The sequence below is a fragment of the Caenorhabditis elegans genome, chromosome V (assembly GCF_000002985.6).
Source record: "Caenorhabditis elegans chromosome V".
Lineage (NCBI taxonomy): Eukaryota > Metazoa > Nematoda > Chromadorea > Rhabditida > Rhabditidae > Caenorhabditis > Caenorhabditis elegans.
This window is the reverse complement of record NC_003283.11, coordinates 10,795,039-10,811,383: the sequence shown is the minus strand read 5'-3', so window position 1 is coordinate 10,811,383 and position 16,345 is coordinate 10,795,039. Positions and strand designations below refer to the sequence as shown.

At 34.9% G+C, this 16,345-nt stretch overlaps 6 protein-coding genes, 1 non-coding gene and 2 pseudogenes across 13 annotated transcripts; 8 read left to right on the top strand and 1 right to left on the bottom strand.

Moving 5' to 3' along the window:
- The first annotated feature begins 307 nt into the window (after positions 1 to 307).
- On the top strand, positions 308 to 2,193 carry C29A12.2 (annotated as a pseudogene). The gene is made up of 5 exons: positions 308 to 381; positions 500 to 715; positions 763 to 1,080; positions 1,747 to 2,021; positions 2,071 to 2,193. Coding segments are annotated over exons 1-5 (1,006 nt in total).
- Positions 2,194 to 3,471: 1,278 nt separating this feature from the next.
- Positions 3,472 to 5,263, top strand: plrg-1 (Pleiotropic regulator 1; the record flags this gene model as incomplete). 2 transcript variants are annotated; one of them, NM_001269330.5, is made up of 5 exons in its annotated part: positions 3,472 to 3,552; positions 3,598 to 3,715; positions 3,787 to 4,351; positions 4,405 to 5,082; positions 5,128 to 5,263. In NM_001269330.5, 5 exons carry the CDS (start codon positions 3,489 to 3,491, stop codon positions 5,185 to 5,187), a joined length of 1,485 nt encoding a protein of 494 aa, NP_001256259.1. The 2 variants fall into 2 exon arrangements, with proteins under 2 accessions (NP_001256259.1, NP_001256260.1); NM_001269331.3 differs by lacking the exon at positions 3,472 to 3,552 and having other exon boundaries at positions 3,702 to 3,715; positions 5,128 to 5,187.
- Positions 5,264 to 5,349: 86 nt separating this feature from the next.
- prp-38 (Pre-mRNA-splicing factor 38) lies at positions 5,350 to 6,663 on the top strand (the record flags this gene model as incomplete). The annotated part of the gene is made up of 3 exons (NM_073361.6): positions 5,350 to 5,479; positions 5,525 to 6,232; positions 6,418 to 6,663. 3 exons carry the CDS (start codon positions 5,350 to 5,352, stop codon positions 6,540 to 6,542), a joined length of 963 nt encoding a protein of 320 aa, NP_505762.1. The 3' UTR covers positions 6,543 to 6,663.
- A 246-nt stretch (positions 6,664 to 6,909) lies between these two features.
- Positions 6,910 to 9,048, top strand: secs-1 (O-phosphoseryl-tRNA(Sec) selenium transferase; the record flags this gene model as incomplete). Of its 2 annotated transcripts, NM_001136415.3 has the most annotated exons (8): positions 6,910 to 6,992; positions 7,155 to 7,287; positions 7,338 to 7,430; positions 7,483 to 7,550; positions 7,603 to 7,721; positions 7,770 to 8,406; positions 8,450 to 8,623; positions 8,670 to 9,036. In NM_001136415.3, 8 exons carry the CDS (start codon positions 6,910 to 6,912, stop codon positions 8,932 to 8,934), a joined length of 1,572 nt encoding a protein of 523 aa, NP_001129887.1. In that variant the 3' UTR covers positions 8,935 to 9,036. The 2 variants fall into 2 exon arrangements, with proteins under 2 accessions (NP_001129887.1, NP_505761.1); NM_073360.4 differs by lacking the exon at positions 6,910 to 6,992 and having other exon boundaries at positions 7,198 to 7,287; positions 8,670 to 9,048.
- Positions 9,049 to 10,185: 1,137 nt separating this feature from the next.
- On the top strand, positions 10,186 to 10,659 carry D1054.18 (uncharacterized protein; the record flags this gene model as incomplete). Of its 2 annotated transcripts, NM_001269328.4 has the most annotated exons (2): positions 10,186 to 10,261; positions 10,317 to 10,659. In NM_001269328.4, 2 exons carry the CDS (start codon positions 10,259 to 10,261, stop codon positions 10,503 to 10,505), a joined length of 192 nt encoding a protein of 63 aa, NP_001256257.1. The 2 variants fall into 2 exon arrangements, with proteins under 2 accessions (NP_001256257.1, NP_001256258.1); NM_001269329.3 differs by lacking the exon at positions 10,186 to 10,261 and having other exon boundaries at positions 10,329 to 10,505.
- Positions 10,370 to 10,531, top strand: D1054.23. Its single transcript, NR_102061.1, has one exon. It is a non-coding gene; the product is annotated as an Unclassified non-coding RNA D1054.23 (non-coding RNA).
- Positions 10,660 to 11,908: 1,249 nt separating the features above from the next.
- srh-163 lies at positions 11,909 to 13,024 on the top strand (annotated as a pseudogene). Its single transcript has one exon. A coding segment is annotated over exon 1 (1,116 nt).
- Positions 13,025 to 13,193: 169 nt separating this feature from the next.
- srh-184 (Serpentine Receptor, class H) lies at positions 13,194 to 14,585 on the top strand. The gene is made up of 4 exons (NM_073359.3): positions 13,194 to 13,545; positions 13,594 to 13,787; positions 13,975 to 14,278; positions 14,328 to 14,585. The coding sequence occupies exons 1-4, from the start codon at positions 13,227 to 13,229 to the stop codon at positions 14,519 to 14,521; spliced, it is 1,011 nt and encodes a 336-aa protein (NP_505760.2). The 5' UTR covers positions 13,194 to 13,226; the 3' UTR covers positions 14,522 to 14,585.
- Positions 14,556 to 15,590, bottom strand: D1054.19 (Ragulator complex protein LAMTOR5). Of its 2 annotated transcripts, none has more exons than NR_069363.1 (2): positions 15,146 to 15,190; positions 14,556 to 14,739 (listed from the first exon to the last, which is right to left on the bottom strand). NR_069363.1 is itself a non-coding variant. In NM_001269327.2 (2 exons), exons 1-2 carry the CDS (start codon positions 15,582 to 15,584, stop codon positions 14,647 to 14,649), a joined length of 237 nt encoding a protein of 78 aa, NP_001256256.1. In that variant the 5' UTR covers positions 15,585 to 15,590; the 3' UTR covers positions 14,567 to 14,646. The 2 variants fall into 2 exon arrangements, 1 of the variants encoding a protein (NP_001256256.1); NM_001269327.2 differs by lacking the exon at positions 15,146 to 15,190 and adding an exon at positions 15,441 to 15,590 and having other exon boundaries at positions 14,567 to 14,739.
- Between the last annotated feature and the right edge of the window lie 755 nt (positions 15,591 to 16,345).

Here is a 16,345-nt window from a genome sequence, read left to right as displayed (position 1 = left end):
AAGAAGTGTTATTTCAAATATTTTCAATTGAAAACTTAACTTTGTTATACATTTCTTCCCGTTGGGAAAGCGGGTTTTTTTTGTTTTCCGTTTTCCTCGTCGAAGTCTATTTTCTGATTTTCCTGAAATTGTATGTATTTATTTGAAGAAAACAATAACTTCCAAAGTCCCCGTAGGTCTATATAGAATCGATAATTTCCAACAAAACATTATCCTCCTCTTCTCTTCCCAGGATAACACATTGACCCTCCCCACTCAAGCTCATCCTCCAATCGAATTTGTCGTACTCTCCCTGTTAAACTGTGCAATGAAATTCATCAGTTTTATTTGTCAACAAAAGGAACAACCCTCGTCTCCTGGTCGGACGCCTATATTGAGACGGTTTCCTCGGTTCCTGGAGTTGCCTCACAAGGCATTACGCATCGTTTTCAAACAACTAGACTCTCTTAACATTTAAGTTTTTTTTCAGACGTATTAGTTTAACTATTCATATTTTCAGACTCGAGTTGTCCCAAGTGTCGACGGAAGTGATCGCATTGATCAACCCTGATCACCACACATTCGATCACATTGAGGTCAACATTTCAAGAAAGAAGAAGTCAATCAACTTTTGCAATAATTGGCAGACGATTCCACCACTCAATTTCAACTTCAATTCAAAACCTGCAATTTTCAAAAGATCTGTAAAATCTGGAAATCTACGATTGGCGATAAAGTGAGTAGGACATAACTTTGTATTTTTCAATCATCAAAATTTTCCAGATACGACCCGAAAACCGGCTACACCTGCTCCACGGACAACTATGAGGACTGCTTACAACCCTGTCTTGATGTTATCGCCACGATTCAGTTGCCGTGGTGGAATTGCAGTGGTCAATTTGAACGAACGTTCATTGAAAGTGAGACAACACACTGATCATCGAGTTTTCAACAAGAACCTCGTGGTGAAATTGTGTAGAGATGTACAGAGATTGGGGACGAATAACGGGAATCTGCAATCTTTTTTCCCCGAATATGTGATTTTTGGAGGGAATCGTCGCTGATTTTCATTTCCTTGATGAGGAATTTGATCCGTATGAGGTGAGGCTTGTCCGTGGTTCAAATTCTAGTTAAGCAGAACCATGCTCCACCGAAGAAATGGGAATTACCTACCGTATTTCCTCTATTAGTAAGGCATGCAAAACTAATTTTCGGACACCTAATTTTATGCAAAACTAATAGAGGGTGCAAAACTAATTTTTGAACAGGTTTTTTCTCATGTTTGCGATTAAGTTATGACATAATATCATCAATTTTAATGACAACTTATGAACCAAAGTGGGCGAATTTTACGACTGATACGCAAAAATTGTCCGAATTGTACTCATATTTTGCCAATTTTGACTTGTTATACCAAGTCTGTAAAAGTTTTCCTAATTTTTAGAACGATGTTATAATGCAAATTTTGAATTCCTAAAATTAGGGAACAAATGAAGGGGTGCAAAACTATTAGAGGTGCAAAACTAATAGAGGGTGCAAAACTAATTTTCGATTAGTGATTTTAGATGCAAAACTAATAGAGGAAATACGGTAATTGTAAATTAGAAGGCATATCTTATTTCTGATAGAAAATGCAGTTGAAATTGTTTAATACACTATTTTTCTGCTGTCATACTGCTGAGAAACCTGAAAACACTTATGCTTGTACATTTAACACTTATACATATACTTAACACTTATACATTTCGAGAAAACGTTCTTTTGCAGATCTTCACCCGAAATCGTGTGTGCATCATGGATGCAAAATGGGTCACTCTCTATCATCTCAAGTCGCTCAAATTTATTCGGCTCGTGCTGTACGATTCCATGCTAACAGAAAGAGACGTGAACGAGTTCGTCAAGCACTGGCTCAATGAAAAATGGGTACAATTGCACAGATTTGAGATTCGTCACACTAGTCGTGGGGAATTTGATTTAGAAGTGCTGAAATTGGGATTAAATGTGAAGAAATGGAATAAAAATCTCAGAAATGGATGTTATATGTAATTCTACCATATTTCCCATATCGAAACTCATTTTTAACACTTTTAGAATGGACAGTCATGAAAATCCCTTTCTCCTGGACACTCGTAAAGACCTCGATGTGATTAAATCCGACGGAACGCTTGCAACGATTGTGAATAGACCTGATACATTTCAGTTCATTGTCTGGAGGCACCACGTTTTCAAGATCTGGAGTAATTCCGGATCTACGTTTTCCGGATTTACCATTTCCGGATCTACCATTTCCGGATCTACGATTTCCGGATCTGGCACCGTGCCAACGCACAAAACGCTTTTTTATTCATTCGACGCACGTTGTTTTTTGAAAATATCTTCTAGAGGAAACGCTTAACAACACGCGACGCGTAACAACGGAGCATCGTTGTCACGTTTTTCTCCGAGAAAAATAGCGTTTTAAGAGTTGGCACGGTGCCAGATCCGGAAAACGTAGATTCAGAAATGGTAGATCCGGAAAACGGAGATGAAACCGTGGTGCCTCTGAATTTTAGAAGATTTTCAAGAAAAATGTTACAAAATAAAAAGAAAATCATTTTTGGTCATAACAATTTTTTATGATTTTTTTCAAAAAAAAAATCACAAGGGTCCCCTTATGATTTTTCACCAATTTTTTTTTTGGAAAATTTTTAATTTTTTTATTAGATGTTATAGAAAAATGTAAATATGTGGTTTTTTTTCAGTTTGGATGTTCTGAACACTCGGCTGAAACTTGACCAAACCCCTTGATTTGTATTGTAAATAAAGCGCAAAGATTTTTTTAACAACTTGTTGAAATTCGATTTTTGATTAAATTCTACACTTCTCCAGTAAGTGAAGAAAAGTCTGAAAAATTGGCATTTCCAAGCCAAAATCTTGTTTCGAATAGAACTCTCTTGGGTTTTTACTGAAACAAAATGTTGGAATTCGATTTTTGAAAAACGGCATGTAACTCGAATGCGGCTGACAAATATAACCAACGAAAAAAAAATCTCAAAATTTCTTATTTTTATGTATATAGGCTTTTAGAACATGGTTTTTTCTATCCATTTATCTATTTTTAATGTTTAATAATCTTCATTATTAAGGATTTTAGCCACAGTCTTCGTTCTCATCTCATTTTCCATCGCCCCGCCCCCTGTGGAGACGCAGAGACATTTTCTAGCGCGCTCTATTGCGAAACATTGTCCTCACAGTGTGCAGTGCTGAATGCTTATTAGAAAAAATAATCTCAAATGAGTAATGTGTGCCGCGGTCTTGCAAACATTTGCGCGGGGGTATTGCAATTGTGTCCCGAAACCACGCCCACTGGTTATTCGAAAAGCGGTGGTTTTGAAAATAAAGGTTGTATCATTGTTTTTGTTTCTCCAGTTTCCTTTAAAAGCAGAATAATTTATTCACTCTGTACTTTTCCTATTTTTCTTCCAAAAAGATAGTCTTGAGCCACTCTAATAGTCTTGTTTTAAAGAAACATGTCTGCAAGCGTTTCCGATCCGTATGAACAAATGCCAGCTGCTCCAACAGATGATGATCTCGGTTTGTTGGTAGTTAAAATAATTAAATAATAAATTCTTAATTCAGAGGACAAACCGGAAGCCGACAAAAAAGCATTACTCAATCAAGTTTTTAAATCGTTGAAAAGGGCACAGGATTTATTTTATCACGATTATGCACAGCCACCTCCAATGCCAGAAGAGAAGTAAGTTCCACATTTTCAAATTGTTTTCCTTGATAACTTAAAAAAGCTTAAATCTACAAAAATAATTTCAGTGACAGTCTAATTCGGTCAATGAAAAGAAAGCACGAGTACGGTAATGTTATTAAAAAAGTAGAAGAAATGAAAGTGAGACGAGAAAATGAAATGCTCGCTCTCCCAACATCGCAACCGATGCACGGTACAGGATCAGTGATCGCATCAGCTGGAACCCCATTGGCTATCACAGATGGATCAGGAAAACTTGTTAATCAGCAACAAGGATCAGCAAAAAGTGGAACACTGCTTCCTTTGGTTCCACTTGGTAACAGTTCAAAAGGAGAAGACAATACAACTCGATCGCTTCTTCCTTCAAAGGCGCCTATGATGATGAAACCAAAATGGCACGCTCCATGGAAATTGTATCGTGTAGCTTCGGGACATACAGGATGGGTCAGAGCAGTTGATGTTGAACCGGGAAATCAATGGTTTGCTTCTGGCGGAGCGGACCGTATTATCAAGATTTGGGACTTAGCGTCTGGACAGTTGAAGTTATCATTGACTGGTCACATCAGTTCTGTAAGAGCTGTAAAAGTTTCACCAAGGCATCCTTTCTTGTTCAGTGGAGGAGAAGATAAACAGGTAAGATAATTTGTCTCTAATTAGTGATCTGAACTTCCAAAATGTGTTTTTAGGTTAAATGCTGGGATTTGGAATACAACAAAGTGATCCGTCATTATCATGGGCATTTAAGTGCCGTCCAAGCTCTTTCAGTACATCCATCTCTTGATGTTCTAGTCACCTGCGCTCGTGATTCTACAGCTAGAGTTTGGGATATGAGAACAAAAGCTCAAGTCCATTGTTTTGCTGGTCACACAAACACCGTCGCAGATGTTGTGTGTCAATCAGTTGATCCACAAGTAATAACTGCTTCTCATGATGCGACAGTTCGTCTATGGGATTTGGCCGCTGGACGTTCTATGTGCACATTAACTCATCACAAGAAATCAGTGAGAGCTCTGACAATTCATCCACGTCTCAACATGTTTGCTTCTGCTTCCCCAGATAACATCAAACAGTGGAAACTTCCCAAAGGAGAATTTATGCAGAATCTTTCTGGACATAATGCTATTATCAATACACTGTCTTCCAATGATGATGGTGTTGTTGTATCAGGCGCTGACAACGGATCGTTGTGCTTCTGGGATTGGAGATCTGGTTTCTGCTTCCAGAAAATTCAAACAAAGCCTCAACCAGGATCAATAGAATCTGAAGCTGGGATCTACGCTTCGTGCTTCGACAAGACAGGTCTCAGGCTTATTACCGCTGAAGCTGACAAGACAATCAAAATGTACAAGGAAGATGATGAAGCAGTTAGTTTTGGAAAAATATATTTTACATTAAAATTTTTTTTTCAGACAGAGGAAAGCCATCCAATTGTTTGGCGACCAGAAATTGTCAAAAAGAAGGCGTACTAAAATATTTTTTACCTGTGTTTCTATTTATCTGTTAACTTACACCTGAAAAATAAAAAATATATTCTCAACATTTCTCAGATGCAACAATACTATGACCGTACATAACGGTTTCGATATCTTTCCACCGTTAATACTTCTATTGTTTATAAATTAAAAATTCAGATGGCAAACCGCACAGAGAAAGCGGCGAAAACCGTCAAAGGTACAAATCCCCAGTTTCTCGTCGAAAAAATCATCCGGCAGCGTATTTATGACAGCATGTACTGGAAAGAGCACTGTTTTGCGCTCACAGGTAAGTTGTTCTTTGCTATTCACTAATTTAACATTATTTTTTTAGCTGAACTGGTCGTGGACAAGGGAATGGATCTTCGATACATCGGAGGTATCTACGCAGGAAACATCAAACCAACTCCTTTTTTGTGCCTCGCTCTCAAGATGCTACAAATTCAGCCGGACAAGGATATCGTTCTTGAATTCATTCAACAAGAGGAATTCAAGTATATCAGAGCTCTAGGAGCAATGTATCTTCGACTTACATTTGATTCAACCGAAATTTACAAGTATCTCGAACCATTATATAATGATTTTCGTAAATTAAGATATATGAATAAGATGGGTCGATTCGAAGCTATCTACATGGACGATTTCATCGACAATTTACTTCGTGAAGATCGCTATTGTGACATTCAACTTCCTCGTCTACAGAAGAGATGGGCTCTTGAAGAAGTAGACATGCTTCCGTCATATAAGTCACTTCTTGATGGTGATCTTGTTGCAATGAGTGATTCTGATTCTGAAGAGGAAGAAGTCACAAAGAAGGAGAAGCCACGTTTGACATCTAGAAGACGTAGTCGAAGCAGAGATCGCGAAAGAGATGTTGGTGATCGACGAGAAGTTCGTGAACGAGAAAAACTGAAAGAACGAAGAGAAAGAGGAGACGATGAGCCAGGGCCAAGCAGTAGTGGTAGTGGTAGACGTGATGATAGAGATGACAGAAGAAGAGATCGTGATAGAAGCCGGGATAGAGATCGTCGAGATAGAAGAGGTAATATTTTTAATCAAACATTCTATGGTTTTCTGATAAAAACTTCACGGAAATCTGAATAATCCCAGATTTTATTTTGGTTTTATAGATATAGTCAAGCATGTTCATTTAGATTAACCAGAAAAAATTATGTTGTCAATGTATGTTTTTAAAGGTACCATGTCATGAATAATTTATATTTGCAGATGATGATCGTCGTGATAAGAAAAAAGAATCTCGTCGAGGTGGTGCAGACAACGATGAAGAACGCGAAATCGCAGAAGCGAATGCACTCCGTGCCAAATTGGGATTGGCTCCACTCGAGCGATAAATCTGTTTTTCTCAATATTCGAGCCTCGTTCTAAGTATTAATTTTATTTATTTCATTCACATTTTTCGTCCAGAAAAGGATACATTCTCTTTTATTCCGACAATGAATCCTAATAATTGAACACATTTTTTTTTGCCAAGAAATTGTAACCCGCCATATTTTATATTTCTAAGCACCAAACACATCGACTTGTCACCCACTTTCCAAAAAAAAAGCGAAGAATTAAAACGTCATGTAAGGTGCACTTTTCTCTTTTGTCCGAAACTGCAAAGCAAGAAAAAATGAGGACCAATCGGAAGTGGGCAAAAGTTCACTTCTTCCCACCTTCTAAAAAAGCTCTTATTTACTTGCTCAAAATTTTCATTCAATGTCATTCGAAAAACTTCTGATGAATCTTCCCGGGCATACAGAATGCGCGTGTCTTCCTCTTTGCGTAGATTGCCAGTCTCGGTAAGAAGTCCAATAAAAATCTGGAAATGTATGACTTTTGGAATTTAATGTCGTATGTGTAGCCAGAAAGATGCTCAAACAAGTCAATAGTTTAGTATTTAGTTCAATAGTTGTTTTTTTTTTCAAGGTTAAAAATTGAAATTCCCATTCATTAATTTTCAGTGTCGATGACTGTGTCAGTGGAAGAACTGCAAGAAGTGAGGACATGAAAGCAAATTTTGGAAAAAAAGAAGGTGAATATTCTAGATTGGTGAGCAAATCAAGCAATAAATTGCTCAATTCTTTATGGGAAAAGGTAGGCTTAATGTAAAATCAGATATGTCTTATGTATATCGAAAATTTCAGAAACAAATCCCGGAAGAAGGATGGTCAGAGCATACACTGGATTTGTTTTTATCATGGTTGTCATCTCATGACACGAACAATAGAGTGGATATGGTATTGTAATAAAACTATAAATCGATTTTCATTTTAAATTTCTTGTTTTCAGATTCCAGTTGGTGCTGGCGAAAGAGAAGGTCGTGTCTTAACCCCATTAGTTCAACGTTTACATTCAAAGTGGGAAACTTTTTTTCAGATTCTTGATCGGAGATTCATGTATTTCTTTCAGTTTGACACATGGCATTGGAAGAAGTGGAAACCTGCTGGAAATCCAACCAAAAGCTTTGGGATCTTCTATGCTTGCATGTCTCTCAAATGAGTTTGCAAAACATGCACTTCATCTCCTAGGTACATATTCAACTCTTACATAATAATACAAACTTCGTTTTTTTCTAGGTCTGCACGCAGTGAAATCTTGCATTGTTGTACCCCTTTGCACTGGAATGTCGCTTTCTCTTTGTATGACATCGTGGAGACGACGTCGTCCGAAAGCAAAGTACGTCGTTTGGCTGCGAATTGATCAAAAATCTTCACTGAAAAGCATTTATCATGCTGGATTCGAACCAATAATTGTAGAACCAATTCGAGATCGAGATTCACTTATTACGGATGTCGAAACTGTCAACCGAATAATTGAACAAAGAGGCGAAGAGATACTGTGTGTAATGACAACTACGTCATGTTTTGCTCCGCGTTCTCCAGATAATGTCGAAGCGATTTCTGCAATTTGTGCTGCTCATGATGTCCCACATCTAGTCAATAATGCATATGGGCTTCAAAGCGAAGAAACTATTCGAAAGATCGCCGCAGCTCACGAATGTGGACGTGTTGATGCTGTTGTCCAGTCACTAGACAAGAATTTTCAAGTTCCAGTAGGAGGAGCTGTAATTGCTGCTTTCAAACAAAATCATATACAATCAATTGCACAGTCATATCCAGGAAGAGCTTCTTCTGTTCCTTCAAGAGATCTCGTTCTCACTCTACTGTACCAAGGACAGTCGGCATTCTTAGAACCTTTTGGTAAACAGAAACAGTAAGAGATCTATTTCAGTTTCCATCGTTTTTTTTAATTTCAGAATGTTCTTGAAAATGCGCCGGAAGCTTATATCTTTCGCAGAAAATATTGGTGAATGTGTATATGAGGTTCCGGAAAATGAGATCAGCTCGGCAATGACCCTGTCCACGATTCCTCCAGCAAAGCAAACATTGTTCGGATCTATTCTCTTTGCAAAAGGAATCACCGGTGCCAGGTAATATAAAAATTGACTTTTATGAATATATTTCTATCAAATTCAGGGTAGTCACATCCAGCCAATCAAAAACCACGATAGAAGGATGCGAATTCATCAATTTTGGTTCTCATACAACCGAACAACATGGTGGATATTTGAATATTGCGTGCTCTGTTGGAATGACGGATCATGAATTAGAGGAACTGTTCACAAGATTGACCTCTAGTTATGCTAAGTTTGTGCGGGAACTTGCAAAAGAAGATGAACGAATCAATTCTTCAGGACGGAGGATCCCGATCAACGAATCATTTGATATGGAAAATGATTAATCAATCTTTAAATTTTATAGTCTTCTTTTTGAACGGGTTTTATGTTTAAACGAACTCATTTACATTTTTCTTTTTCTATAAAGTTAAAATTAAGAATTATAATTCTTCTATCAGGTCATAAATATCAGAAAGAAGCTGATAAGAGAAGGTTGACAGTCATGTGGCAGATTATGACGCTGGCAAGGTGTTTGGACGTAATGATTTCTCTGAAATGACAGGCTGCAAAATACATTTCAGCGAGAAAATGTTCCCGTGAAGAAGTGATGTAAATATTATGATAAGCATATCAGTGAAATAATTGAAAGATGAACCAATATGTTCTTTATAACATGACAAAGAATCGAAGAACTTCGGAAGAAGAAAGTGCAACATTATACTTTTTGGAACTCATTGGAATAATACGGATTTATACTTTGATGCAAATACTCTTTCTGACATTTAAATAGTTGGGTTCTAAAAAATTAAGAAGGAATTGTGAAATGGTTTGGAAATGTATTTCGTTTAGAGTATTTTTGTGAATATTACATAACGTAAGTTAGCGTGAACATATATCTACAGATGCATCCATTTTTGGTATGGGTCTGGGTCTTACCGCGAAAACAGTTATTCGGCTCTCATTGAGAAGTTTAGACGGATTATCGAGTTCATAAAACCGCTTCTTTTAGAAACAATTTTCAGTTACCAAGTTCCAAAACGAAGCTCACTGTGAGATCGTGGCGAGACTCACAGTTAAAACACAACATGCGCATGTACATGCGCCTTTAAATGACAATTTAGTTTTTCACGGAGTTACAATACGTATTATTGCAATACCGGCTTTAGAATTCGTTTTGTCATTCATCGGAAAATCGAAAAAATCGTGCTCTATTAGATGTATTCCTCGACAACAAAAAATTAGTATTATTTTAGTTCTCAAACTTCTTTATCAGTGTTCTCCATAAATCAACATCGAATTCAAACAACCATATTACTGTTCTGAAGAACCATTTCCTATTTACCCCATCTTCCATCAGTCTTATAACTTTTGGTCTCTGGAAGCCGGAGCTTCATGTTCTCGTGACGACGACGACACAACTGCTTTCAATTGATTATAGAGGTTAAGCGCGTGCATTTGATTGTGATAAGACCCGAAAAAGGGGAGGCGAATAAATCAAAAATGATAGATTCGGTGCAAAACCCTTCGTTTCGTGCGAAGTCAGCACAGCTGATAAAGTGAGAAACATAAAAGGAGGGTCACAAAATAAAAATCTCAGGTTCTCACTCTTATCTCAATTTCGATTTTATTATTATTATTTATATTATTCCTCTTTCTTCTACTACAAGAATGGTAAGTTAATTGAAATTTCATCAAATATTTTATTAAAATTGAATATATATTTCAGAACTCTCTTGTCATGCATGCTGCAGTCATCACATCCTACTTCACAAAACCAATGATTGTAGATGAAGAGGAGAAAATGGAAGAGAAAATTCAAGAACCGAAGAAAAGAGTAGCAATTGATCAGGACAAGCTTGTGGATGAGAACTCAATGGAATGTTTTTTAGAGTTCCTTATTGAATTCTTCAATTAACAATGTGAAGAAATCCATTTATTCATTTCGAAACTGTGAAAGTATTCACATTCTGTTGTGTAACCTCTATGAGGTGTCATGTGACAATGAATTTTTATTTGTTTTTCCTTTGCTAACATTTGGAGAAAATCTTAAACTGATCTATTTTCAAAATTAAATATGCTCTAGAATGCTAAATACTAAAAACTGTATAATCTTCTTTTATCAAAGTTCTCCATCGATGTAAATAAATGGTTTAGAAAATCAGGTTTTTGCCAGCTCAAATAACCATATTCATACATCTGAAGGCAAAAATAATTAACTTAACATCAAAACAAATCATTTTATCGAATTCCATATGGATAATTTCAATTTCTTGGCAAACACTCATTTACTAGCGTGCTCATTAACTTGAACTTTCAATCCCTTACGATGGCTCAATCCCTTTGACGCTCATTTACGAATGTTTTCACTTTTGCTCGTTTACAAATAAATGGCTCATTTACTTTGAAATTTCATTTTTTTAGAACCCTTGTTGGGACATTTTCCAAAGTTTTGGCACATTGCCAATTTTTCCAAAATATTTTTCCAAAGTTCTTCTTGAATAATTTGAGTTTTGGCAAATATCCCAACAATGGTAAACTTACTAAAGTTCGACTAAAAAATAAAAAAAAAATTCAAAAAAAAAATTAGAAGTGTTAGTATATTCAGTATTATTTAGTAGCTTTAAACAAAAAAGAAAAAAAAAGAAAAAAGGGCAAAAAAGGAAATAGGAACAAAAAGGAGTTTAGGAAAAAAATTCAGAATTTTCAATTAAAAAAAAATTTCACATATTTTTTCATAATATTAATTTTTCTTAAAAGCACTTTAAAGTTAATAAATTAAAATAGATTGTTATTTACTGTTTAATTTGATAATTTACACAATTCACACCACTTACAAAATTATTTTATTTTTACTAGGAATTAGAATTGACTGAGTAGTAGCTGCAAAAGAGTAAAAGTGTTCAAGACAGTAAATACAATTTCAAAGTAAATGAGCCATTTATTTGTAAACGAGCAAAAGTGAAAACACTCGTAAATGAGCGTCAAAGGGATTGAGCCATCGTAAGGGATTGAACGTTCAAGTTAATGAGCACGCTAGTAAATGAGTGTTTGCCCAATTTCTTCGATTATATTCTTCTACACGTACTACACGGGCCTCTCTAGAATGGATTTTCTTCTTCACATGCTCTCAAATATCTGGTGGTGTCCCAGAACATTCTCTTTGTTGTTTTATTAATTAATTCGTGTTATAGACAAGTCTATTAAACTTATTTGTTTTTGTTCTAACAATTGATCGATGCTCTTTCTCCGACATTAATAATAAAACCAGAACAGGTGACGAATCAAAGCATTGATCAAAAGTTTAATTCATTCATATAAATGAGTTGCTCGAATGAAAGCTTTTTGTTAGAAACTGATGATTTTTATTTGTATTCTCTACACATTCTTACTTCGTTTGAAGTGCCTATTCATATCTTTGGAGCATATATAATTATGTCAAAAACTCCGAAGGCATTTTTAGATTTTTATATCAGTTTCTTGACGTCCCCAGTTCTATCTCTCCCAGCAAGTGCCTGATATCCATTGGGATTATCATTATGGTTGAATGTTCCAGCATCTATTCAGGTTTATTTAGGATTCTCCCTTGTTAGCGGTTAGTTGAAATTAGCATTTCAAAATTAAATTGTTTTTTATAGTTGTCAGTGCTTCGATTGTCTTACTTTTTGAAGACCGATACTGTGTTCTAGGGAATGGAATATCTGTAAAATTTTTTTTTTTGAAGCGGAAAATATATTCTATAAATTTGTATATAATGTCATTCATGTTTATGTCTCCCAGTTATTTTACGATACCTGACCAAAACGAAGGGAAATTTTCTATCATGCAGGTATTTTTAAAGTTTAAAAATGTGTCTCATAAAGTGTTCCAGGAAATTCCCAGTTTTCCATTTAATGTTTTCAATCGACCTGGTTTTTTATCCTTGCTGTAGATGCAACTCTTACTGCACTTTGTGTTTCATTAATGGCTTCTTTTTTGATGATTCAAGGTTTATTTTTTGCTATTTCCATTGTATGGCAGATGTCATAAAACTCATCTTCGAGATCAAAAGTTGTGAATAAAATGCAAAAACAATTGATAATAGCTCTAGGAATTCAAGTAACAATACCTATATTCGTGTTTTTTGTTCCTATGTCAATTCTGGTTATTATGATTATAAAAAATCAAGTTAACCAAGGTACTTATTTTATTGTATTTTATTTAAAATTAAAGATACACGATCTTGATATTTTAGCAGCCACAAATATTTGCGTTATTCTGGTTGCACTTCATGGAATAGTTTCAACTATAACAATGCTCATTGTTCACAAACCATATCGAGAAACTGTTTCAAGTATATTCAATTGTTTAATATCCAATAAAACACTGCCCGTGAATAGATCTCAAGTTTGGATTACCGTTGGTGAACACAAAATTTTTGCTAAAAACGCAAGCTAATATTTGAATAAAGATCTTTGAGATTAACATTAAAATTAAAAGGAAATTGAACAGATTTTTAATCAGCTAATACAATTCTGACCAGTCAAATTCAATCAGAAACCACGCAGTGCCCAGAGCAATAGAGCAGCTGAAAGTATTCATATTCAAGACTTTTGATACTCGTTCTTTTCATGAGTTCATTTGTCTTTGTATAACTCATATGTGCTCACAAAATATAAGCTTTTTTGCAACTGATGAATTTTATTCTGGAGTCCTACATGTTCTTACTTCAATAGAATTACCGATTCATTTATTTGGTGCATATATTATTGTTGCGAAGACACCAAGAAAAATGAGAACAGTTAAAGCAAGTATGCTCGCACTTCATTGTATTGGAGCATTTGTAGATTTTTATCTTAGTTTTATTGCAATTCCAGTGTTGACTCTTCCTGTTTGTTCAGGATATCCACTTGGATTTTCATTAGTTTTAGGAATTCCAACAGATGTTCAAGTTTATTTAGGTATCTCATTTGTTGGCGGTTAGTCTAAAGAAGGATTAGTAATACCTGAAAACAACTTATTTTCAGTGATAGCTGTTACAATTTTATTATTTTTTGAAGACCGTCATCACCGTTTAATTAATAGTAACATTTCGAATGGTGCTAGAAACTGGAAACGTGTTCTGTATTCAATTATTCATTATATTATTTCGGTCACTTTTATTGCACCGGGATATATGAACATTCCGGATCAACTACAAGGAAGAGCTACTGTTCAACAGGTTGGTTCGTCGTTACCAAATATGAAACGAATATGAAATCTACCCATAGTCTGTATCAAAGGGGAGCGGCAATAAAAAACGTTCAACAATTCAAAAACTATCGAGTTCAAAAAACTTTATATGCAATTTATAGTGATAGAGTTTTGAACCGCTAATTCAACGTTTTATTCTAACAATTATATTTCAGGAGATTCCATGTATCCCAAAAGATGTCATAAATCGACCTGGTTATTTTGTACTATCAATCGTGAATACAATTCCTTGCCTTTGCCTTATTTTCATGTTTTCACTCATCATTCCTCAAGCTTTATATTTTGTTCTTTCTATTTTTTGGTATCTCTACCACACTGTTTCAAAATCACAGGTTACAAATCGCCTCCAAAAACAATTTTTCTTTGCTTTATGCATTCAAGTATTCATACCAATTTTTGTGTTATCATTTCCCGTTCTATACATAGTTTTGGCAATTTGGTTCAACTATTATAATCAGGGTATGAAAGATTTCGCTCAAAACTGAACTGATTTAATGATATTTTTTAGCTGCCACAAATTTTGCACTTTTTGGAATTGCACTTCATGGAATTCTATCAACGCTGACAATGCTTTTTGTGCATACTCCATATCGTGAAGCAACTTTCCAAATATTCCACGTCAGTACGAAACGAACTGCAAATGGTTCTCAACAAATATGGAGAACAACCGTTGGAACACAAGCACAGCAAAGTATTTGGTAAAATACGTATTGAATGATTGTACTCATTTTTTTTGTTAAATGCAACTTGATAAAATAATTTTCAATATATATTAATACATACAGTAATCACATAAAAATTGGTAACATAAATAATTAGTTTCTACTTCATTTTAAACATCTTCGAAATGTGCAAACTTCCTGGATTTCCACAATTTTCAATTCTCCCTGACGTTCATTTGGAATCAGAACTGCTTCATTCTGCAATGAATCACTGAAATATAAGTGCTATCCAGCAATGGTTAGGCGATTTTTGTTGCATCAAAGTTTAGACTTTTGCAAAATTACAGGTGTTTTTGATTTTTGTGAAATGCCGCTATCATTTTCAAATCTTTGGTTCTGGTTTTGACTGAAGATAAAACAAGTGGGGATTTTATTTGCATATTTTAAAAATATACCAGAAAGGTTAAAAATCATTATGAAAAAATTCAGGAAATTTGGAAAAACACTGTCGCATATTTTACCCATCACCACATTTTAAAATTAAGAATGAAAAAATAAGTTCAACATAAAATTTTATGAGATGTTTCTAAATTTTTCTGCTAGAACTTCTTGAAACTTTTTGACGGTAAGCAAATACATTTTTTTGAAATTATAAATTTCCCACTTTCTCGGTTGTTCAAAATTTGCAAACGGCGGTTATAATAATCGTAAATCAAGTTGCATAAAAAAAGAGTCGTATGTAAAATAAAAATGAGATTCAAGTATAATCGTATCAAAAGAAAAGAAACAAGATATTTATGCCTTCCATCAAGATGGTTATTTGATCGATATGCTATTCACCTTGGTCAAAACACAACGATCACATTTTATCATAGAAAAAAGTCGTTTTCCTTACTTTCTAGTTACTACAGTTGAAACAAGTGTTATTTCCGATATCCTAATCAATAAAAGTAACTAACCGAAAAATGCACGTGTTTGGCCTGCATTCTGATCTCTGCCATCTCTTGTGGAAATGTATCTGTCCTCCGAATTTGCGTTGGTATGTTTATGTTTTGATTTAACTTTGCTTTGGGTTTTTCTTTACAAGACAAGATGCATCCCATTGGGCTGAAATTAAATATTCGTTATCAGGTTAACAGTTGTGTTCGGAATTTGGAGAGAGAGAGAAAAACAAAAAAGTTTGAAAAAACCCGTCAACGCATTTGAAAAAGAAATTTTCTTCAATCGTCTATCTGTTCTTATGTTCTCCACTGTGGTTTGCCTCGTGTTTACCTAGAAGGACAAAAATGGAGAGAAGACGATGGCTCGTCGGCTGAGTTGACCTCCTTCAAAAAAACAGCTGTGAATTTAACATTTGGCTACAAGAAGACAACAATCACATTTTCATGAAACATTTTGAAGATAACTTTTAAAAGGTGATCAATGACTGCAAAATATATAGTCGTATTGATTTAATATTTTATGAGAACGTTGCATATTATTTACAAATAAATCTAAAATAATAATAGCTGTGAATATTAATTTTTAATTTTTCAATTTTAAACGCGACCATATTTTGTCCAAAAATGAAACGGTTAAAAGTTCATAATTCTCAGTATATGTAGATTTTACCTAAAAATTATTCAATATCGTTTTGCTAACTTAAAATTTTCAGGCAACTTTGTGGCAAAATGGGAATTCAAAAAAAATGTAGACTATTGTTCTATCTCTTTTAGGCAGTTTCGCACTATAAGAGGCATTTTTAACATTTCCCCGGTGGCGACCATTAAAAAGCTGATAATCTTCAAGAAAACTTTTGGTGAAAATGGAAAAGCTATTGCTGCGATCGCAAGTACATATAAGGTCTATTATATTTTACCTAACC